The 19,693-nt window shown below is 45.4% G+C and overlaps 2 protein-coding genes across 4 annotated transcripts in view; one reads left to right on the top strand and one right to left on the bottom strand.

Moving 5' to 3' along the window:
* Positions 1-1,851: 1,851 nt before the first annotated feature.
* Positions 1,852-9,057, top strand: zbtb2b (zinc finger and BTB domain containing 2b). 2 transcript variants are annotated; one of them, XM_084560403.1, is made up of 3 exons: positions 1,852-2,071; positions 4,581-4,761; positions 4,907-9,057. In XM_084560403.1, exons 2-3 carry the CDS (start codon positions 4,589-4,591, stop codon positions 6,309-6,311), a joined length of 1,578 nt encoding a protein of 525 aa, XP_084416529.1. In that variant the 5' UTR covers positions 1,852-2,071; positions 4,581-4,588; the 3' UTR covers positions 6,312-9,057. The 2 variants fall into 2 exon arrangements, with proteins under 2 accessions (XP_084416529.1, XP_084416530.1); XM_084560404.1 differs by having other exon boundaries at positions 1,852-2,611.
* A 153-nt stretch (positions 9,058-9,210) lies between these two features.
* Positions 9,211-19,693, bottom strand: part of akap12b (A kinase (PRKA) anchor protein 12b) — a 44,503-nt gene continuing 34,020 nt past the window's right edge. For both annotated transcript variants that reach the window (XM_084560076.1, XM_084560077.1), the window contains 2 exons: positions 12,360-16,799; positions 9,211-11,464 (listed from right to left, as the gene is read on the bottom strand). In XM_084560076.1, coding sequence (XP_084416202.1) covers positions 12,364-16,799 — 4,436 coding nt within the window. In that variant the 3' untranslated portion in view covers positions 9,211-11,464; positions 12,360-12,363. The remainder of the gene's footprint in view (positions 11,465-12,359; positions 16,800-19,693) is intronic.

The following is a 19,693-nucleotide window of genomic DNA, read 5'->3' as shown; positions in this document are numbered from 1 at the left end:
GTTTTGTTCCTTAAAATTGTCTTGTACTTCCACGTCGTGCTGCTCGCTTGTGCCTTAAATTGTCCCCCGGGGACAAATAAGGTTTTCTGGATCTGAATATTCACAGTTTTCATTCAAAATACTAAATCAACACAATTTTAGTCACTTAAAATGTATTAAAATAAATCAATACTATTTGACTCGTGAACTTGTGCTTTATATTTTAGTAGTTTTATTATTGATGATCGGGACATTTCAGGACTTTGAGATTTTGCATTATGTGTATCACGTAATTCTTGTGTTGCCTATTAGTATTTAGGATTTAAAAGGACAAAAGTCACCTCACTTGCTAGTTCATTAGGTATATGAGTCACAACAATTCATTATAATATAACGATCTAGCACTAAACCTTAGCTTCATGAAGGTTATATTTTTAAAATAACTCAGAGTGCTGTTGGTTCAACAGTTTTCATTTAGTATGTTTCATTATTTTGACAACCCAATTTTAGTCAGTAGGCTAGGCTAACAGATTTTTGTTTGTTTAATTCAATACAAATTAACAGCACCACAATTTACATCCGCCAAAATGACCATACAGCAGATTTACTACCCTTCTGACACTGTTTCAACATCAGCTGATCATTATAGCAGTCATGGAGCAAAGATTTATTGCTGGACTATTACATATATTACAATGCATTCATTGCCACTAGCATACCTAATAAATTGGCAAGTGAGTACATCTTTCAAGACAGTGGAGATGATTGTAGACTACAGAAAGAACACACCTCCACTCTCCTCCCTGTCATCCTGTGTGACTCTACAGTCGACACCTTGGGGTCCCTCTGTTTCCTGGGCCCCACTGTGTCACAGGACCTCAAACAGGAGCTGAACATCAGTGGCCCACGAACACATCAAACCCACCACCATCCCACGCAAATGTTCCTGTTGATTTGTATATTTAAGTGTGTATATATTTACCATTACTATTTTATTTTATTTATGCATACTGTGTGCAACAAACACTAAGGCAAATTCCTCACTTGTACAAACATACTTGGAAAGAATTCTTCTGATTCTGATTTTGATTTAGATTAATTAGCCACAATAAGGCATAAATGGCGTAAGTGACTTTTGTTTGTTTTTAGTACACCTATTCAATCATTTTACAGTACATGTACTATTTTCTTTGGCTTTTAACACCATGTAGAGTGTTGTGTTTATGTGTATACATGCACATTTTTACTGCTTCATTATTGTGTTATTTATTTATTGTGTTTTATCTTGTAAAGCACTTTGGAAACCTTGTGTTTGTTAAAACTGTGCTATATAAATAAAGTGGATTGGATGTAGTACAGGACAATTTGTTCTAATTTGTTTTCATAGGTGTACCTAATGTTTTGGCCAGCTAGTGACTGTATACCCTCATTTTAATCATTAGATATTTGTCCGTTAGCCTACAATATAAGCTAAATGTGTAAAAATAATCTAGGTTTACTTCCTTTAAACTTGTTGAAAATATTTAAACTAAAATGCAAATATTTTAACCGTAAGTAAAGCATTGTGTGTTATTTCAGCGACGGTGGCTGAGGGACAAAACTCGAAGAGTCGTTAACGGCGGAGCCACAATGATTAACCAGCCGTCGGTGAGTCACCGTGGCTGTTAGCCGTTTAAACGGTTGTGTTATGTTCGCCGGCTGTCAAAAGAAAAAAAAAAAAAAAAAAAACTGTCTGGCCGCGGTTGTTTTTTTTCACGTCGGTTACACAGTGCGGGAAATTAACGTTAACTCGACCGCCCCCTTGCTCAACGGATTTTTTGCAACGGCTGTTTTTTTTTTTTTTTCTCTTTTCGCGTTTTTTTTTTTTTTTTTTTTTTTTTTCTCTAACCCAGTCATGTGATTGTAACGTAAAACCCCTAACCGGAAAACACCGACGGACGACCCTCTCCGCCGCCAACGAATGCTGCGTTTACAAGGAACAGTTGAAGCTGCTGCGTGCCCAGAGAGAGGAGAGGACGGACGAGTCTCCGGTAACAAACAAACACCAACGGCGAACACGGCAAACTCCCCCACCGATTTCAGCGGAGTGCAGGTACGGTTGCTTCTTATTTAACCATCGCAGCTAAAAACACTCGGCTTTTACTTGTAAGTTATTCGGGTTCTCGCGTGTGTGCTTTTTGGCTGACTGTAATTGTCACAGGGAAGTTAAAAGAAACGCGTTCGTGACCAACCCCATCCCCCTTGCGTCTCTCCTTCCCCGTGTACGTGTGTGCGTGGTGTGCGCGCGCGCGGGGGCTCCGTGTGCACGCATGTCCGTTTTTTTTTCTCGCGCTAGCTATAGCAAGCAACCGAAAGAGATAGAGAGAGAGAGAGAGAGAGGGGGAAACAGGAGTCGGTTCAGGCGCGCTCGTTTTACGTGACCTCTCGCAGGGCTCCTTTTCCGCTCTTCTTGACTTGTTATTGTTTTCTCGTGGAAACTTATTCCGCGTACCGTGTTTACACCCCCCCCTTCGTCGCGTGCTCCTTCTTCTCACTGGCGGTTTTACGGCGTAATAACAGAAAAATTCTTACTACGGAAGTAAGCGGTCCACGTGTCTACATCACATCAGGGGCGGTGCTACGTCGCTGCAAAGTTAGTATTGTGGCTAATAAATAGTTGTTGTTGTTGTTTTTTTTTGCCTTACCGGATCATTTGGACGTAAACACCCATTAGCCACTTTATTAGGTACACCAGAAGGAATTAATGCATTATAATTTAATATAATTTACTCAGTTGGTTAGGCTAAATAACACAGACTAATGTCCAGAATGATCATAACCACCTTCTTTATACTGTTTCAACATCACAACAGTCATGCAGGGGGGGCATTTAGTGCTTTTACCCCCACTAGTGTACCTAATGAACTGGCAAGTGAGTGTAACCATCTGAGAAAACACTTGTGCAGCCAACAAACTGAAAGAAAACCATAATACGTGGAGTTACAGTAAACAAAACGCCTTCTGTGGTCAGTGCAGCTACGCAGTAGAAGTCGTTTCGTTTGCATACGGCATGCAAATGGATGACCTTAGTCTTATCGAGTATGATTCCGCATCACAATTTAGTGCCTCGAGATCCTCCAGATGTCTTATCTAATGAGTCGTGGTGAAAGTAGTGGCCCCGGTGCAGCCACTACTACTCAATGAAACCCAAATATTGATTGTTAGATATATGGCGGCGGAGGGGGGATATTCTGCTGGGAGGGTGAGCAGCTGCAGCGCTGGCAAAATAAATACACTCAAGTTTATGAAGGCACTCCTCCTGGATAGGAACGACCCCCGCAGTAAAACCATAAAAAAAATTGATAACGTTCTGTTTTGGAGTTAATGTTTGCTCAAATTTTGCGGTAATTATGGCATCGTTGTATTGTGCCAAGAGGTGTTTAGCGCTCTTTATTGATGTAAATGGCAATATAATTAGCAGCTTCCATGTTCTTCTGTTTTCTAGTGTAAGAAGTTGAGTTGACACGGGACAGTGGAAGTAACTTGAAGTGTTTATGATGTATTTTGTCCAACCAGGAGCCCAAAACCAAATATATATACCTCAGGCTTTGGCCTCTTTACATCTTTGCACTCTGACCACTCTAATGAAGTACATGTGTAGCTGCCTTTTTTGTGTGTGTGCGCTGAGGGTACCCAGAGCAACAAAACAGTGATTTACGAGAAGGGGTTGAAGGCTGATGAAACGTCCACTACCGTCCGTCTCCAGACATTTCTTTGCCTGCGCCGTGTGTGTGGAGAAAGTGGCGGAGAAAGGAACCAGTTCTGCCTTAGGAATGTATGTCGACACCCTAATCATGTGATGGCCCGGAGCCCTTTTAGTCCTCCAGTAACCTTTAGGGGTCAACGAACCTCTTCTCATTGGTCAGCAGAACGGCGCGCTGCTCCGGCACGTCCCTTGAGATTGAGTTTGGGTCTTGTGAACGCGCTGCTTCCTCAAAAAACCAAGGCGTTCGGTCCTTAGCACGCGAACGAGATAATGTTTTGTTTCCTTATTATTGTTATTAACCCTTTAATTGACATGTGGTGGCCGTACTCTGTGTAAAAATAGACCTCTTTTGAAACAGGAAGGCCACACAACAAATTTAAGCGGTAAATATAGCAGGTTTGTCCGTATCGTAAGCACGGCAGACTGATGGATTGTGTGAAAAGCTGCTTCAGTCGTGTTGTAATTGATTAAAAACATCTTCTGTCTAAAGTTTATTTAGAAGAAGGATATTTTCCATGTCTGTTGTTCTCAAATAACTTGTTTTTCCTCTTAGATACCGCTCCAGAACAAGTTGAAATCCACAGGAGTGCAATACACTCACTCATTGCTCTATGTTTCGTGTTTTTTTTAAGGGCCGCACCGTTAATTGGCATCATTTTGTGCGACATTAGTGCCAGACAAATTGTCTCCCAGCGTCTCACAAAAGTGATTCTCCAGCGTGGTGAAGTTAGCCTTTACAAGGTCGTTAGATCACCGCTGTCAGCTTGACTCTTTGTGGTCACAATAAACTCTGGTCTGCTTCCAGACAGGAAACTCATTGCTGCTTGTGTGTGTGTGTTTGTGTGTCTTTGTGCAGGTTGAAGAATGGAGTTGGCCAACCATGGTCTTATCCTGCTGCAACAGCTTAACGCTCAGAGGGAGTTTGGCTTCCTGTGCGACTGCACCGTGGCCATAGGAGATGTCTTCTTCAAAGCTCACAAAGCCGTCCTCGCTGCCTTCTCCAACTACTTCAGGATGCTCTTTATACATCAGGACAGGTAGCGTTGACTCGCCTAAATAAGATTAGCATGTGGCGTCTGTACTTTATTTACATACAAGGCTGAAAAAAGCCGTGACCAGTAACTCAAACCCAGCGGACACGCGTCATACGCATTTGTTAATTCTACTTTGTCTGCGTTTCAGTGACTGTGTGCGTCTGAAGGCCGCCGACATCCAGCCGGACATCTTCAGCTATCTCCTCAACCTGATGTACACGGGCAAGCTCGCCCCCCAGCTCATAGACCCCGCACGGCTGGAGCAGGGGGTCCGATTCCTGCACGCCTACCCGCTCCTGCAGGAGGCCAGCCAGTCGGTGTACTCGCACCCCGAGCAGGGCGTCAACCTCTCCACCTCCCTCTATGGAATCCAGATCTCTGACCAGCAAGTGGCGCTGTCGGGCAGGCTGCCCGGCCGACGGCAGCTCTCCTCGCCGTTTGACGCGGAGCAGGTCGGCTCAGAGGGGAAGTACCCGTCCACGCCGGCTGCTGAGTCGTGCCCGAATTCTGTGCCGCCCAAAGTGGCTTCCTCACCCCCTGATATGGAGGCGTCGACGAGCGAATCCAAGCCTGCGCCCGAGGAGGGGGTCATGGACTTCTTTAATGCAGATGGGTGCTCTGTGAACGCCATCCTCCATGTGAAGCCCAGCATCATGAAGAGAAGTTCCTCCTTTAGGAAGCATTACTCGTGTCATATTTGCAGGAGCCGATTCACCCAGAGGAGTCTGCTGAGAGAGCACCTCCTTCAGCACAGCCAGGTTCACACCCAGACCCCGACTGAACCCGGCAGCGGACTCTCACCTGTTACCACTGGCGAGCACGGCATGCTAATAGAGGCGGCTCTCAAGGCGAAAATGGCCGGTGCCTCTGTCGGCGCCACACCGGTCGAGATCATCAGCGACAGCGAGCAGACCCCGGTTTCAGGTACCAACTCGGACTCTCCGCGAGCCGAGGTGTCCACCTCCAGCTGGGGCGTGGGAGGGCTAAATTCCCAGGCGGACACGCCGCCGCCGTCGGACATCGCGGACATCGACAACCTGGAGAACGCCGACCTGGACCGGGAGGTGAAGCGGCGAAAGTACGAGTGCTCCACGTGCGGGCGCAAGTTCATCCAGAAGAGCCACTGGCGCGAGCACATGTACATCCACACGGGGAAGCCCTTCAAGTGCAGCGCCTGCGGCAAGAGCTTCTGCCGCGCCAACCAGGCGGCCCGCCACGTGTGCCTGAACCAGGGCGCCGACTCCTACACCATGGTGGACAGACAGAGCATGGAGCTGTGCACGGCGGGGGACGACAGCAGCCAGATGGAGGCGATGTTCCTGGGCTCGTCGAAGCCTTACAAGTGTAACATTTGCGCGACGACGTTCTCCAGCCCCAGCGAGGTGATCAAACACTTGTGTTTCACCCAAGGCGGGCTGGTGGGGCTGCAGGGAAACGCGGGCGCCGGCTCGCTGCTGCAACAGGAAGAATTTTCCAAAGATGAAGGCTCTGACTTGTCCAACTCCGGCACCCCGTTAGAACCAATAAAGACTGAGGAGATCCTCGTAGAGTAGTGCCAAAACTGTTTGTCTGTCCCCTTTTTTAACATGTATGTTTATTATCTAAGTTATGATTAATTGGCAAGCTAGTGGTGAAGCTGGGGTGTGTACGTTGGAGGTTCTCAATCTACATTGTTTTGTTTTCTGGTGCAGTGCTGAAGATATTCTGGCCCCGGGCTCTAATAAAAAAAAAAAAGTTTGCAGCTCCTCTCCTCTGCCAGGAGCTCACAACGTTTGACATTCGACTCAAAGGCAAGGTTGAATACCAGTGTTACATGCCACCGTTTAGTTGTTTGTGCGCGCATCAGGCCGTAGCAGACTCTCTTAAGAGCTGCCGTTGTGGTGAGGCTACACGGGGCAGGTTTTCGGTATAAAAGGAAGAGGAAGCCGAGGCAGTTCCGGAGGAGACAGCCTGTTGTGAGATGAGCTGGCTGTTACTCGATATGCAGAGGGGGGGGGGAAAGAAAGAAAAAAAAAAAAAATGGTGCAATGTAACAACAATTTCTCTGGAGACGGCGCAAGAAAAGTCGCTTCCCACATGCTCATACGTTAAATGCTGATTCTGCAGATCAAGGTATAGAGTTGCGCAAAACCTGAGACGGCCCCTGCGCTCTTGTTTGAGGTTTTGGTCTTCCATTAGTATTCTGTCTCGGCCGAATCAATAACTTGACGTAGTAGTGGCCCATCAACTGCGTCGCTCTCAGCACAGCAATGAACTTGTTTCGCTCTAGTGTTCGTCTGGGCCGCGTTACGTGCGACGGCGGTCGGTCCCCGTCTCTTTACTCGTCACACCATATTAAAGCTCAAGTCCTCTTCATGATAAGTGTTTCGCCGCTGAGAGGATCGGTCACGGTGAACAAAAGCGGTGTCTAACATTGTGCCACTTTCATTCTTCTTCTTTATTTTGCCCTTTTTTTTTACTTCTCGTGCATTTTACATGTTGTATAACTCTTCGGTTACTGACTGCACCTGTCCCATCCACACACAGATACCCTGATGGGAGGCTGTCCTGTACTATATTCTAATAATTTGCTTAAATCTGCTCCTAAAAAGCCCTTAAATTTAGTTTTGACATGCTAATATTTACACAGACTACATTATATTATATTGTTAAGATATCATCGCCGCTTCAAAAATAGGAAAATACGTTTGTTTTAGCAAAAAGTTAACACATTAGGGATGGGCATGATAACTCTGTCTTTTATTTCTCCAAGAAATAGGTGATTATTTAAAAAAAAAAAAAAAAGGGATTTTAATTCCCCATTTCTTGCCAAATTTGTTCTAATTTTCTAACATTTTTGTATTTTAAAGATCATTTTTTTTTAAAATAGTGGCTGCAACAAACGTGAGTGCTTTCAGCGTTCAGTGTGACAGACGCAGAGAGACATCAATAGGAAGCAGTTTGCACGCCGCGTTAAAAAACAGGGTTACAGTCACGTGAGGTTCACAGGGACACGGGGAAAGGCGCCGTTTTATTATTCTCTGGAACGGACCGCAACGCGTTCAACTTGTACTACTGACTGATTTGGAACTTGTAACGCGTCTCTGCATACGTGTGGGGAAATAAATGTGAAGATAGGAAAATGTTTACCTCCTGTTATATGATTTGTTGTGCCGCATCATGTCGAGGGTGATAATAGCTCCGGTAGTAGTATAATACAAACGGGTTTTAAAAAACAATAATCTCTCTTGCTTTGTCTTCCTTGAAACTGTGATTAAAATTTTACATTTAGTATTTTTCCTTGTTTATTTTTGTCCCTGTTCTTACATAATTGGATATTGAGGTGAATTCACTACAAGGAGGCTCTCAGTTTTTATTGTTCCTTCAATCAGGAAATGCATAGATGTCCCATTTTTGTTCAAAAACCCTAAATTGATCGAGACTTCTATAAGACAACAAGTTTAATAAATCCTCTCATTCTGCTCTTGACACAGTAATGGTAGCAGTCATCATAGCCTCACAATTTATAAGACTTTTAAATATAATTTGGGAACTAATACAGCTGCCACACAAAAGCTCATTCGTAGGTATCCAAAAACTGGACTGGGACGAGGTAATCGTTTTATAAGTAGTCTTTCTTTTAAATGTTGTCGTGAAAATGCCCATCCCTAGTATGTGTGATAGTCATAGTCTTTTCTTTAGGCTAGTTGCACCGACTAAAATTCAACACGAGTCCCGTTTTTATTTGCTTTTTATTAGGATTAGGCAGCAGTTGTTCCTCGGGGTCTGGCTAGGTGGAGCTGTTTTTCTTGTGTCTACTCGGGTCGACTGAAGAGTTGTGTTGTGTTTGTTTATTTTTCAGGATGCGATCGGGGCTTTCTGCAAACTGATATTTTGCATCACGTTTAAAAACTAATTCCTGTAAATATGTACCCGTAGTGAACGGGGAGCGTTGAAAGAGGCCGTACTACTGACCTTCATTTCTCTGAGCCACAATCGATACACAACTTTATCCAAGTACTAAATCCTCATTCTTCGGACGCGCCGGTCTTGTAAGTTAGTGGTTGTGTGCGTTCAAGCAGCCGCAGTATCTCAGGAAGACGAGAAGTTTGACGAGAAGTGTCTTCTTTGTCGGAATAATAATTTCAGAGCTAGTGAGGACGGACGCTAGCCCTTGGGACTTGAGTGCACACGGTGTTGAACCTCTTCACTCTTCTGACATCTACTGTGATCATTCTGTGTTCTCAGGAATGTGAGTAATTTTTCTGTACAAAACTTTTTTTTTTTTTTCAAAGAACAATAAAAACATGTCTTTTTTTTATAGAAGGCTTTGTCTCGTCTTTGCCTCGTCCACATCTGGAGGAGCTCCTCATTAGATTCAGGAGTTCAGATATCCCACTTATACACTGTTTCAGCCACATACTCTGTAATTATCATAATTCAGAACATTCAAGACTCGATAGAAAGCACACACCAGTTTTCTCTAACTTTATTGAATGAAATATAGACAAGTTTCTGAGTCCTTACTATTAACAGCTTGGAAAATATAAAAGACCATGCTACATGAGTATTATGCTAAATGGCTGCAGGTTATTAGTTAATATTACAACAATATGATTTAAGTACATACAGTAGGTATACAATCTGTACAAATGTTAAACAGATTTATGCTTTTCACATAAACAAAACAAAATAACCATGGATCACGTGTCATGCCCTCTAGAGTCAAGGTAAAGTGAAGAGCTGACCCAATTTGGGGGTCCCGGGACCTCCTGACGCTTTGACTCATTTGGTCGTAAAGCTTGAGTGAAGTGTGAGCTTTCAGCGGGTTATCAGCCACGGCGTTCAGATCACTGACACGGTGCAAGTTTTCCAAAGTTGGCAGGAGATGAACGGATACCAGAGTATTTACTTTGGCGCTAAAACGGAGTCTCACGAGTGTTTATTCTCAAAATATCTCCTAAATAACTTTGTCCGTACATAGTACACAGTAAGCCCTGACTTTACAACTGAGGTTTGATTACTCAGCCATAGTAGATGCTTTGGGAATCTAATTGGATGCAACTGATGTCTTATCCTGTGAGCAATTCAAAGACCACGACTCCCTGATTTATCCTAACTCGATTTGGCTTTTTTTTTTTATTTTTTAAATTGGGATTAAAAATTAGCTTTTGTTTTTATTTCTGGTACCGTGCGGTTTGCTGTCTGCGCCTCTCTAAATCGTCTAAAAAAAATCTCTAAACCTGAGCCATCATGCTTTGTGAAGAACACGACATAGTGCAGGTCTAACTTAAGACATTTTTTTATCAACTTTGTTTAAAAAATAGTAAAATAAAAGTGACACCACTGGCTGGAGGCGAAAGGGTGTACTACTTTTTTGCAAGCAGCAGAGGACGCCGTTATACTTTCTTTTCATCGACAAGCAAGCGTCGTAAAGAAAATGTTAAACCGCTTCACATCATGAACGAAACATATTTCACAAGTCGGAACACATGGCAGTCAAACACAGTGAACATGATATGCTATGAAAGTGTTTTTAAACATCTTTCCCAGTGCCAAAAAACTGGCATCTGTAATCTCTGCAAGTCACCGTTCTATTCCGCATGCCCCTGCCACATTATCAAATAAAGGTGTTGTGATAGTATTTTATTGTATTATTACATGAAACAACGTGTAACAATGTCTTATTCACAGTAAATCAGGCAGTGCTCGTTCTTATCTACACGATTTTCGCCGGATGGAGAGTAAAAGAACACATTGTGACAAGAGAACGTGTCAAAAGTCAAACATGTGGTGCCTCTTTCTGGTAGATATCATCACGCCGGCTTGTTTTTTTTTTTTTGTCTCTGTCTGTGGAATCACACTTGTACCATGGCTTAGCTGTAATTGCTACAGAAATAATCTTTGAATGTGACAGTTAAAGCTGTGATACACACAAAGCACTTCTACGCTGCGCTTATATTGGCGAACATCCGCCGTCTGGATGCATTTTACAGGAGTTTTTTCAGCTGACGGATTTAGAACTGACAGCTGCAATGTTGCTCAAAAATACCTGACGCATCACAGCTTAATTTAAAAACAGGCAACAATATCCATACACTAACAAAAATAGGGCAAAAAACGTAAAGAAAAACATACGGGTGAATGAAAGAGTACTCAAGATATAAATACAATATACAAGGTAATAATCCTCCATCTCTTCACCGTCGGGCTCCGTCTCACTCTTGCTATTATACACATTTGAAACAAACACGCTCGCACGCGCTCACACACTCACACATGCACCGATACACGCTCAACCACGTTGCAACGAGGACAAAGGAAAGTAAGTAAGTCACTGAAACACTGGACATACATTGCACTGGTAAGAAGCAAGATGTGACGCTTCTAAGGCATGGGGACATGCATGAGTGTGTGCGAGCGAGCGAGCGTGTGGGTGGGTGGGTGTTTGGGCGAGGGTATGACAGTGAGTTGTCACATCGCTGTGGGAGGACTGCAGGACGGGGTTGGAGTACAGGTGGGAGGGGAGCTGGAGAGAACGGTGGAGCTGATGCTCAGTCACTCAGTCTCTCTGGGCGGGATGGGCGAGGCCTAGTCTCAGTGTGTTACCACAGAGAAGCCTCTCTCTCTCTCTCTCTCTCTCTCTCTCTCTCTTTTTCTCTCTCCCTCATCACTCACTTCCTGGTCCAGACAGTGTGTCTCCCAGGCATCAGTCTTGTATCTTCAGCTGTAGAGGAAAAGCACAAAAGCAGATTTTAAGAAAAAGAAAAGATGCAATCATTCCTTCTCTTATCTGGAAAAAAAAACTATTTTACATTGACATAACATTAGGGAATAGTAGCTGTAAGACTTGAAAGTCATTATAGAGCTAAATCAGCACTGCTGCTATTAGGCTGCGGTAACTCACTAAGATCTTTCCTGCCTTCATCTCCCATTTCCTCTCAAGGCTCCCTGCGTGACTTCTTAATAAATATGAAAGCGAACCACACACACAGCATCTCCCTCCTCTTTATTCGTTTATATCAGATAAAAGACAGTATCCCCGAAATGCTGTTACGCGTTAAAATGTCCACAAACCTATACGCGCACATTAAAGATTCAGCCCGAATTGAAAAAAGCAACTCCCGTTTCTTTGAAGCTTTGTAACCGAATCTAACAAATGCACACTCCGACATGGTTTCTTGACTCCATACTGAGCCCGTGATAGAAGAAAAACAGGAGGAGGGAGCGGAGGAATCATAATCAGCCTTTCAGCACAAGTTCATCTGCCCCTCGCACACACCGCTTCCCTTTAAGACCCCGGGCCTACAAAGAAGGGGTCAACGGCGGCATTCCTGCTTTGATATCAAAGGTCCCCTGGTTACCCGTAGCCCGAACAAAAGCTTTTTCATCTGGTCAGTGTGCAAATCCCCTCCCCTGCTCCCTAATAAAAGCAGGACCCATTGATGTTTCAAAAAAGCCACTATGAGAAGATTGTTTGATAGGGCCTCTAACAGAGGAATTTGAAAAATAGCTTCTTTTTTTTGCGTTATTCACTGTGCTGTCACACATTTTACAATACTGAAAAACTGAGGGAACTACTTAAAAGAGACATTCAAACCTACTGTATATAAGTGTCTCACCTGCTCATGATGCTGCTGTGATCTCTGTGGATGCTGGCTCGATCTCCTTCACAGCCTCCTCGATCACCTCGATCACCTGCGCCATCACCTCCGCACACTTCGATGGCGACGACGGTGTTTTCTCCGTCTCCGCCTCTTCTGTGACCTCTTCCGCCGAACCCGTCGCCTGAGGTTCCTCTGACAGCACTGAGAGTTTCTTTTCACTTGCAGGGACCTTGGGTCTTGCGCCGGAGTCGTCAACCACGGGAGCGCCGCCTTCGATCTCGACCACAGCCTCTTCCTCCACTGATGGGTCCTCAACCACCTGCGCCGTCTGCAGGACCACCTGGACTGGCATGTGGATCTCAAGCCCTTTGCTCTCCTCTGAAGGGGCCTCTGACTTGGTTTCCTCTGACTGCTTCACATCTGTTGCTTCTTCTTTGCTCTCCTGCTCTTTGACCTCTTCACCGTTCTGACTCTCCGCCTTTATTTCCACTACGTCTTCCTCTACAACAGTTTCTTCACTTACATTTACCTCTACAGCTTTCTTCAGACTTTCTTCTGGTTTCTCTTCCTCCGCTTCGAGGCTCTCCGTGACTTCTATGGGGATTGTGTCAACGACCTCCGTGGCAGCGCAGAGTATCTGAGGTGGCTTTGGTGCTGGTTTTTCAAAGACAACAGCGACAGGGGTGTCAGTGACAACAGGGGTTTCAGTTGTGAGGTCAACCTCTTTCTCCATCGTTGCGGTTGCCTGGACTGGCTCTGGAGTGGTGGCTGTTGGCGTGTCAGGCTTTTTGGGTTCTGACGCATCTTCTGAAACTTTATCCACTGCGTCCTGAATGACAGACTGGGCAATGACCATGCTTTGAGCCTCAATTTCGCTGGTCTCCTGGACTTCCTCCTTGATTTCCTCTGTCTTCTCTGTGACCTCCTCAACGACAGCATTGACTGCTAGCTCTGCAGTATCTGCAGCAACACACTCCACCTGCACCTGGACTGGTTCAGCTGGCTCTGACACTACCGCGTTTTCCAACTTGTCTGACGTTCCCACTTGGTCAGACTCCACCGTGACGGGGGCAACAAGAACCACTGTTTCTGTGATAACGGGAATCTCCTCACTTGGTAGAGCCACGGGGATGGCTGGTTCAGTCTCCTTTGTGATGGTGGTCTTTGTGACTTCACACACGGCGGATGACATCTCTGCAGTCACAGCCTGAACAACCTCTTTTAAAGGCATATTTTCTTCAGTGGCAGCAAGCTGCTCCATGTCCATTTTAACTTCCTTGGTCGCTACAGTTATCTCAGACACTTCTACGCTCTCAGTGATGACAGCACTTTCAGAAGTTGGTGCAATGGGGTTGATAATTACAGCTTTAGGAGAATTCTCGGACACTGTGGTGGAGTGAATGACTTCAGACTCCTGCAGGACAGTGCTGACAACTCCAACCTTCTCAATCTCAGGTTCTTGAGTCTCACTGGCAGCTTGAATGTCTGCGGCTTCGGTCACTACATTTTCAACAACAGGCTCCAGCTCAGTGGTTTCTACTTGTTGCACTTGGGCCCGGAGCACTGGGTCTTCTGTAGCAGTGGCGTCCTCTGAACTTGGTGGTTTCTCTTCTATTGACACCTCTGTGCTCAGAGCATCACGGATCACAGCCACACACTCTACGACGGGCACCACCGGCTTCTCCATGGCTACTTTCGCAATCTCCTTGGTGCCAAGGCCGGTGCAGATCGCCATGGCCTCGTTACGAGCATGTGGCTCCAGGATGGCATTTGAATGGGACGTGGCATTTTCAGTTGGTGGTTCATACTCAGATTTTTCAGAAGCTTCCTCTACTGGTATGTCTTGTATGGTCACAGATGTCTGGGTTGGAATTTCAGTTATTTGGGCCTCAATAGCTTCCATAACCTCTTCTGCACTCTCTGTCTTGGGTCCCTTAGGAACAGGGGTGGTTTCTGCAGCTGGAGCCTGAGCAACAGGTTTCACCTCAGCAGTGGACAATCTACGCCCTGTGCGTCCCAGAGACTTAGGTGGTGTAGCCACCTCCTCAGTATCATCATCTGCAATGTCAGTGTCAACAGACCTTGGTGTGGCAGCATTCTCCGCCTCCTCTGGGATATCGCTCAGCTGATCGAGTTTATCAGAGTCTTCAACAGTGGCTGGGATCCATGAAGGCGATCTATCTTCGGCGGACACTTTAATCTGGACGGCAGCTGTTTCTGCTGCTTCCTTTTCAGCTTCAATTTGTTCATCATACTCTGAGAGAGGGACCACAGCAGGAGTGTCAGAGTCCTCCTCACCTGAGCCTTGGTCAGTGGAAGCTTGTTTTTCAGCCTTCTTCTTCCTGCGTCCAGGGAAAAACTTCCTCAGAGAGAAAGATGACTCCTCTTTTGGTGCTTCACCATCTGACTGAACTTGTTCCACAGGCTCCTCAGGCTTTTCCTCAACTTTGGTCTTACTCTTTGACATGACCATGCGTTTGAGTGTGTCCCAGGTGGACTCTCTCTCAGGGGGGTTGCTTAAAGGTTCAGGTGAAGCAATAGCTTCTCCTTCACTCTCAGTATTTGGGGGTGTGTCAATGGCAGCCTCAGTTTTGCCTTCCTCTTCCCCTTCTGGTGCTGCACCTGGCACTTCCTCTTCAACCTTGGTCTCCTCATCATCAGAATCAGAGGTCCTCCTTGTCCTTTTTTTGGGTCCACCCATACACATGAGAGCCTCCCAGGAAACAGAGGTGTCCATTTTCTTTTTGGGCTCCTCAGTACTGCTGACCAGTTTCTCAGTGTTTTCGGTCTTTGGCTCTTCCTCTGCGGGCTTATCCTCCTTAGCCTCCTCCTCGACACTCTTATCAGTTAATGGGGCACTCTCAGAAGAGGATAGAGTTGCTGACTTTGCTGGTTTCTCAGCTGTGGCTTCATCTTCACTCTCAGAAGATCTTTTCACGCGCTTCTTGGGCGTTACCAGTTTCTTGAAAGAGGACCAGGCGATGATGCCTTCCTTTTTCTTCTCGCCATCAGATGTAACTTCACCTTCGGTCTCTTGGCTTGACTCATTCTCGGTCACCTCCACAGCAATAACATGCTCTCCTGAATCCTCTGGGGATGAAGGTCCACTTTCAGTTTTGGGAGCCTCTGCTGACTCAGTAGAAGACTGAAGCTGCTCAGCTGCCTGCTCCCCAGACTCAGTGAGCTTTGACTCAGTTTCTTTCTTGCTCTTCTGTTTCTTAGTTGAGAGCTTCTTCAAGCCAGCTCCTGCGAAGAGCTTCTTCAGGGGGCTTCCCTGTTGTTTTACCTTCTCCTGTGATGATAGCAGCTCAGCCTCAGTAGTCACCTCCACTGGAGCCTTCTCCTCTTCTGCCTTTTTGTCCTCCTGTTTGGTTTCATCACCAGTAGTCTCTGTAGGAGCCGGGGTTTCAGCAGTGACCTCAGTCTCTGTGGTAGCCTCTGATTTTGCTTCCTCTGGAGTAGCTGGTGTTTCCTCCTTGGGCTCAGATTTTTCTTCCACAGGGGTCTCTGGTGCTTCCTCCTTGGTTGGTGCTTCCTCCTTGGTTGGTGCATCCTCCTTAGCTGGTGCAACCTCCTTGGTTGGTGCTTCCTCCTTAGCTGGTGCTTCCTCCTTGGTTGGTGCTTCCTCCTTGGTTGGTGCTTCCTCCTTAGTTGGTGCTTCCTCCTTGGTTGGTGCCTCCTCCTTAGTTGGTACTTCCTCCTTGGTTGGTGCTTCCTCCTTGGTTGGTGTTTCCTCCGTTGCTTCTTTCTCCTCCTTTTCTTCCACTGCAGTAACAGTTTCCTCTGTCTTAGCTGCCACCTCTGCAACAGCTGCCTCCTTTCCCTCCTCCTCCTCTTTTGTTTTCTTGACGCTGGCTTTCTTTCTCAGGTTTGAGAACAGTCCTCCACTGAAGAGCTTCTTGAATGGGGACACGGTGGTCTCCTGGGATGGTGGAGTGGCCTCACCTTCCTTCTCAGCTCCTTCCTCCTTGACTGCTTCATCTGTGGCTTCAGCAGCAGCGCCTTCAGCTGGGGCTTGGGTTGTTTCTGTTTTATCAGCATCTTTAGTGACCTCAGCCTCAGCAGTGGATGCCTTTGTATCAGCCTCCTTATCTTCAGCTGTGCTCTGCTCTTCAGCAGTGGCAGCTTCTTCCTTTGCAGGTTCATCAGTCCCACTGACCTCCTCTCCTTCTTTATCTTTGACTGTCAGCAGCTTCACAGGGTCCTTCTCCTCACTTTTGTCCTTCTTCAGTGTGAACTTGAAGCCCACAAAGCGGAAGATCTTCTTGAAGCCCACTTCACTGGCATCTTCAGGTTTTTCCTCTGCTGTCTTCTCCTCAACAGCGGAGATGTCATTGGCATCAGGGGACTCTTTATCCACTTTCTCGCCATTTACTTGAGGTGCGACTTCGCCCTGGATAGTATCCACTGTCTCAGGAGCCTCCTCCTTCTGAGACACACCATCTGGCTGGCCAACTAGAACGACAAGAAAAGAAAGAACATTTAGTAAACTGTTAATCAAATTGTTCACTTTGTCTGTCTCTGCTGCCACTGCTTGCTGCAGAAAGATCACTAATGACATTCCCATGATATTCATAAAATGCTATGATCTGTACGATTTAATTTAACAAATTCAGGTAATGATGGGGAAATCAAATCACTGGTTTGAGACAGCAAAAATCCCTCTCTGTTCCCTAAAATCTCTGGGTATAAATTCCATTAAATGCAACAATACAATTGATGAAACTCTCTTTCACCAGCTGCAGATAATCAGAGATGTTGAACTCAAACTATTTGCCTACCCCCTGAGTTGATTTTATCAAGTGTTTGACTACTTAATTGCAATCAGATTGCAGCTTGGTCCAGCTAATCCTTTGCTACGTAAACATGCCAAAGAAATTAAAGTGTAGGCATTGACACAAACAAAACAGAAAGGCCCAAAGGGACATTCATTGTAAATCTTGCACAATGAAAGGAATGCTAATGGCAGTTTGTGGAGCATTGTCCAAAAAACATAATGAGTGCAGACTTATAACACAACTGCGTCGTGGTTCGATGTGTAAACCACTTCCAGGCAGTTTTGATGGTCAGGCTGCATCCCATTATGGGGAGTAATTCCTTGTTAGTCATACAATTGTAAGACAAACGATGCATTAAAAGCTGAGATAAGAGAGAAACCCACACACATATAAGGTCTATGTGGTAACTGTGTTTTGACAGAGGAAGGCGTGGGGGGGCAACCTGCCGGGGCCTCCTCTGATCTCACTACAGTCTGGGAAACCTCACATCTGATATCCCTGGACTTTCAAAACAAATTCCCAGAACTTTTAATGCCTGGATATCAGGTTACATGATTACACACAGAGAAACATTTACGCACTCCTTAAACCATGCATACTGTGGGAACTACCCTTTAACTCTTTGTCTGCCAACTCACTAGAAAGGATTTTCCTACTTTTCAAGAAGGAATTGATGATAAAATAATTGTGATTGAGAAAACTAGCGCAGAAACAATATTTACAAAACAATCCAGTTCGCCATTTTCTACGAGAAGATGACTGTTCTTGTCTCAAACAAAAATGTACAACCCTGCGCCCGCATCTGTCTACATCATTTCCCAAAATTATAGGTATGGAGCTTCACTCAGTGCCACTGCATTCCTTGAATATTTTAACTTTAAAAAAGAAAAATTGCTATATTACCCAATTGCAAAAGGGTTTCGCCAAACTCTTCAATGCTTCACGCCAAATGTACAGTAAAATAAAGTTTGCGTACACTAATGCTTGGTGGCGAGGGCACGCCCATATCTCATGCATAGATTTGACTTGAGAGGAATGTGAGCTATGCTGTTCACTCTGTATTTAAGGAAAAAATATTTTTGGATGTTCTAAACATAATATGAATTTAAATGCCAGGGGATCAAAAGAATGTTTAGTTGCTTTTTTCGGGTTAAACCGTGTCTCGTCTGTGGCCGTGTTGCATTCAAACAAAACAATACAGGCCTCTGCTACCCCTCCTTAAAGTAAGTCCCAATCCCCTTGACCCAAATTCCACCACAGCAGGATGGATGGGGACCCACCCCCCCTTCCCAAGGCACACACGAATGCAAACACAATAGCCTCCTAGAGACCCTCTCTGGCCTCTGATAATAAAGGAAGGGGGAGGTTGGTCAGCTTTCCTATTATCAAGATACACTGCAACTTGGGAGGAAGTTTGAAAGTTTGGTTAGTTTACCAAGACTGCGAAAGGGTGCCATGTCATTGTCACATGGCGGTGGGCGAACTCACACATAGGTGTTATTTTCAGTCCAATTAAACTGTTGTTTAGAGAGGTCAAGCCCGGAGGAATCACATAAAACAAGTGATCATGCATAACTTAATCTAATCGTATCTAATAAAAAAGCTTCTAAACTCAGCCTCACTAAACAACAAATCAATTGTATTACACTTAACCAGATCTGCTGAGCTACTTCAGTGAAACTGCAGGACGGTGAAGTAAAAGATGTGTGTGGGAGTGGTCAGACTGTTAGCAAGCCAGTGTGTATCTACATGGATAATAAAACAGGAACCATGTTGATTTAACAGACTACTGGCATCTCCCTCATGTTTTTGATCTTTTGCTTTCCGGTCCAGCTTTTTTCCCCCCCTCAGACACACAACTGTTAACATCCCACGACTGATTTTTTTGGGGGGAAGGAGTTTAAATGTGTTGAAGAGGTGAAGGAGGAGGAGGAGGAGGGCGTTTGGAGTAACGACTGTACCAGAAAGAATGTGAGGGGTTAGCTGGCTACAGGGGCGGGGGTGAGGAGGGGACAGTTAAGAGATGAAGGGACAGGCATGGGGATGGGGGGGAGCGTGGCCACAGGGGTGAAGCCCTTAACACACTTTAGAGGGTGTCACATATCTCTGACACACACATTCATAGCTGAAATGCTTCTCTCGGCTGGAGTCGGGGCTTTGTTTATGTGAGAGTGTGAGAGCGTGCGGTAAGGCGAGGCTCTCGTATTAAATATCAGCCAAAACCCGATTGTTGTAAATCTACTCCAGTCTTCTGTTGTGGCTGTTTCAGCACTTCTTTGGGGTTGCGTGGCGTATGAAGGGGGGACAGCTGGGAGCCTGAATGGCAGCTATTCTTCCTACATAAACAAAAATATATGCAAATCTTCGTTATATTTACTACAGTCTGGAACAGAAGCATTGAAACAATAGAAGTCAGTTAAAACCGGGACACGGAGACCCCCCAAACTCCCTCCCCCAACAGAGACTAATAGACCCCCTCTCTGTATTAAAGGTGTGGTCAGAGGGTCTCAGTGGCTCTGGGGGGGGGACATATCACAAGCTGCAGCATTAACAACGTCACACACTGTTGCA

The sequence above is a fragment of the Chelon labrosus genome, assembly GCF_963514085.1.
Source record: "Chelon labrosus genome assembly, chromosome: 14".
In the NCBI taxonomy this organism is placed as follows: domain Eukaryota; kingdom Metazoa; phylum Chordata; class Actinopteri; order Mugiliformes; family Mugilidae; genus Chelon; species Chelon labrosus.
Note: the sequence above shows the minus strand (reverse complement) of the source record. Positions and strands in the feature narration are given on the sequence as shown.

Coding starts and splice junctions, on each gene's coding strand:
- zbtb2b (XM_084560403.1), top strand. CDS start 4,589: ATGGAGTTGGCCAACCATGGTCTTATCCTGCTGCAACAGCTTAACGCT. Junction 4,762..4,906: donor CTCTTTATACATCAGGACAG/GTAGCGTTGACT, acceptor TCTGCGTTTCAG/TGACTGTGTGCGTCTGAAGG.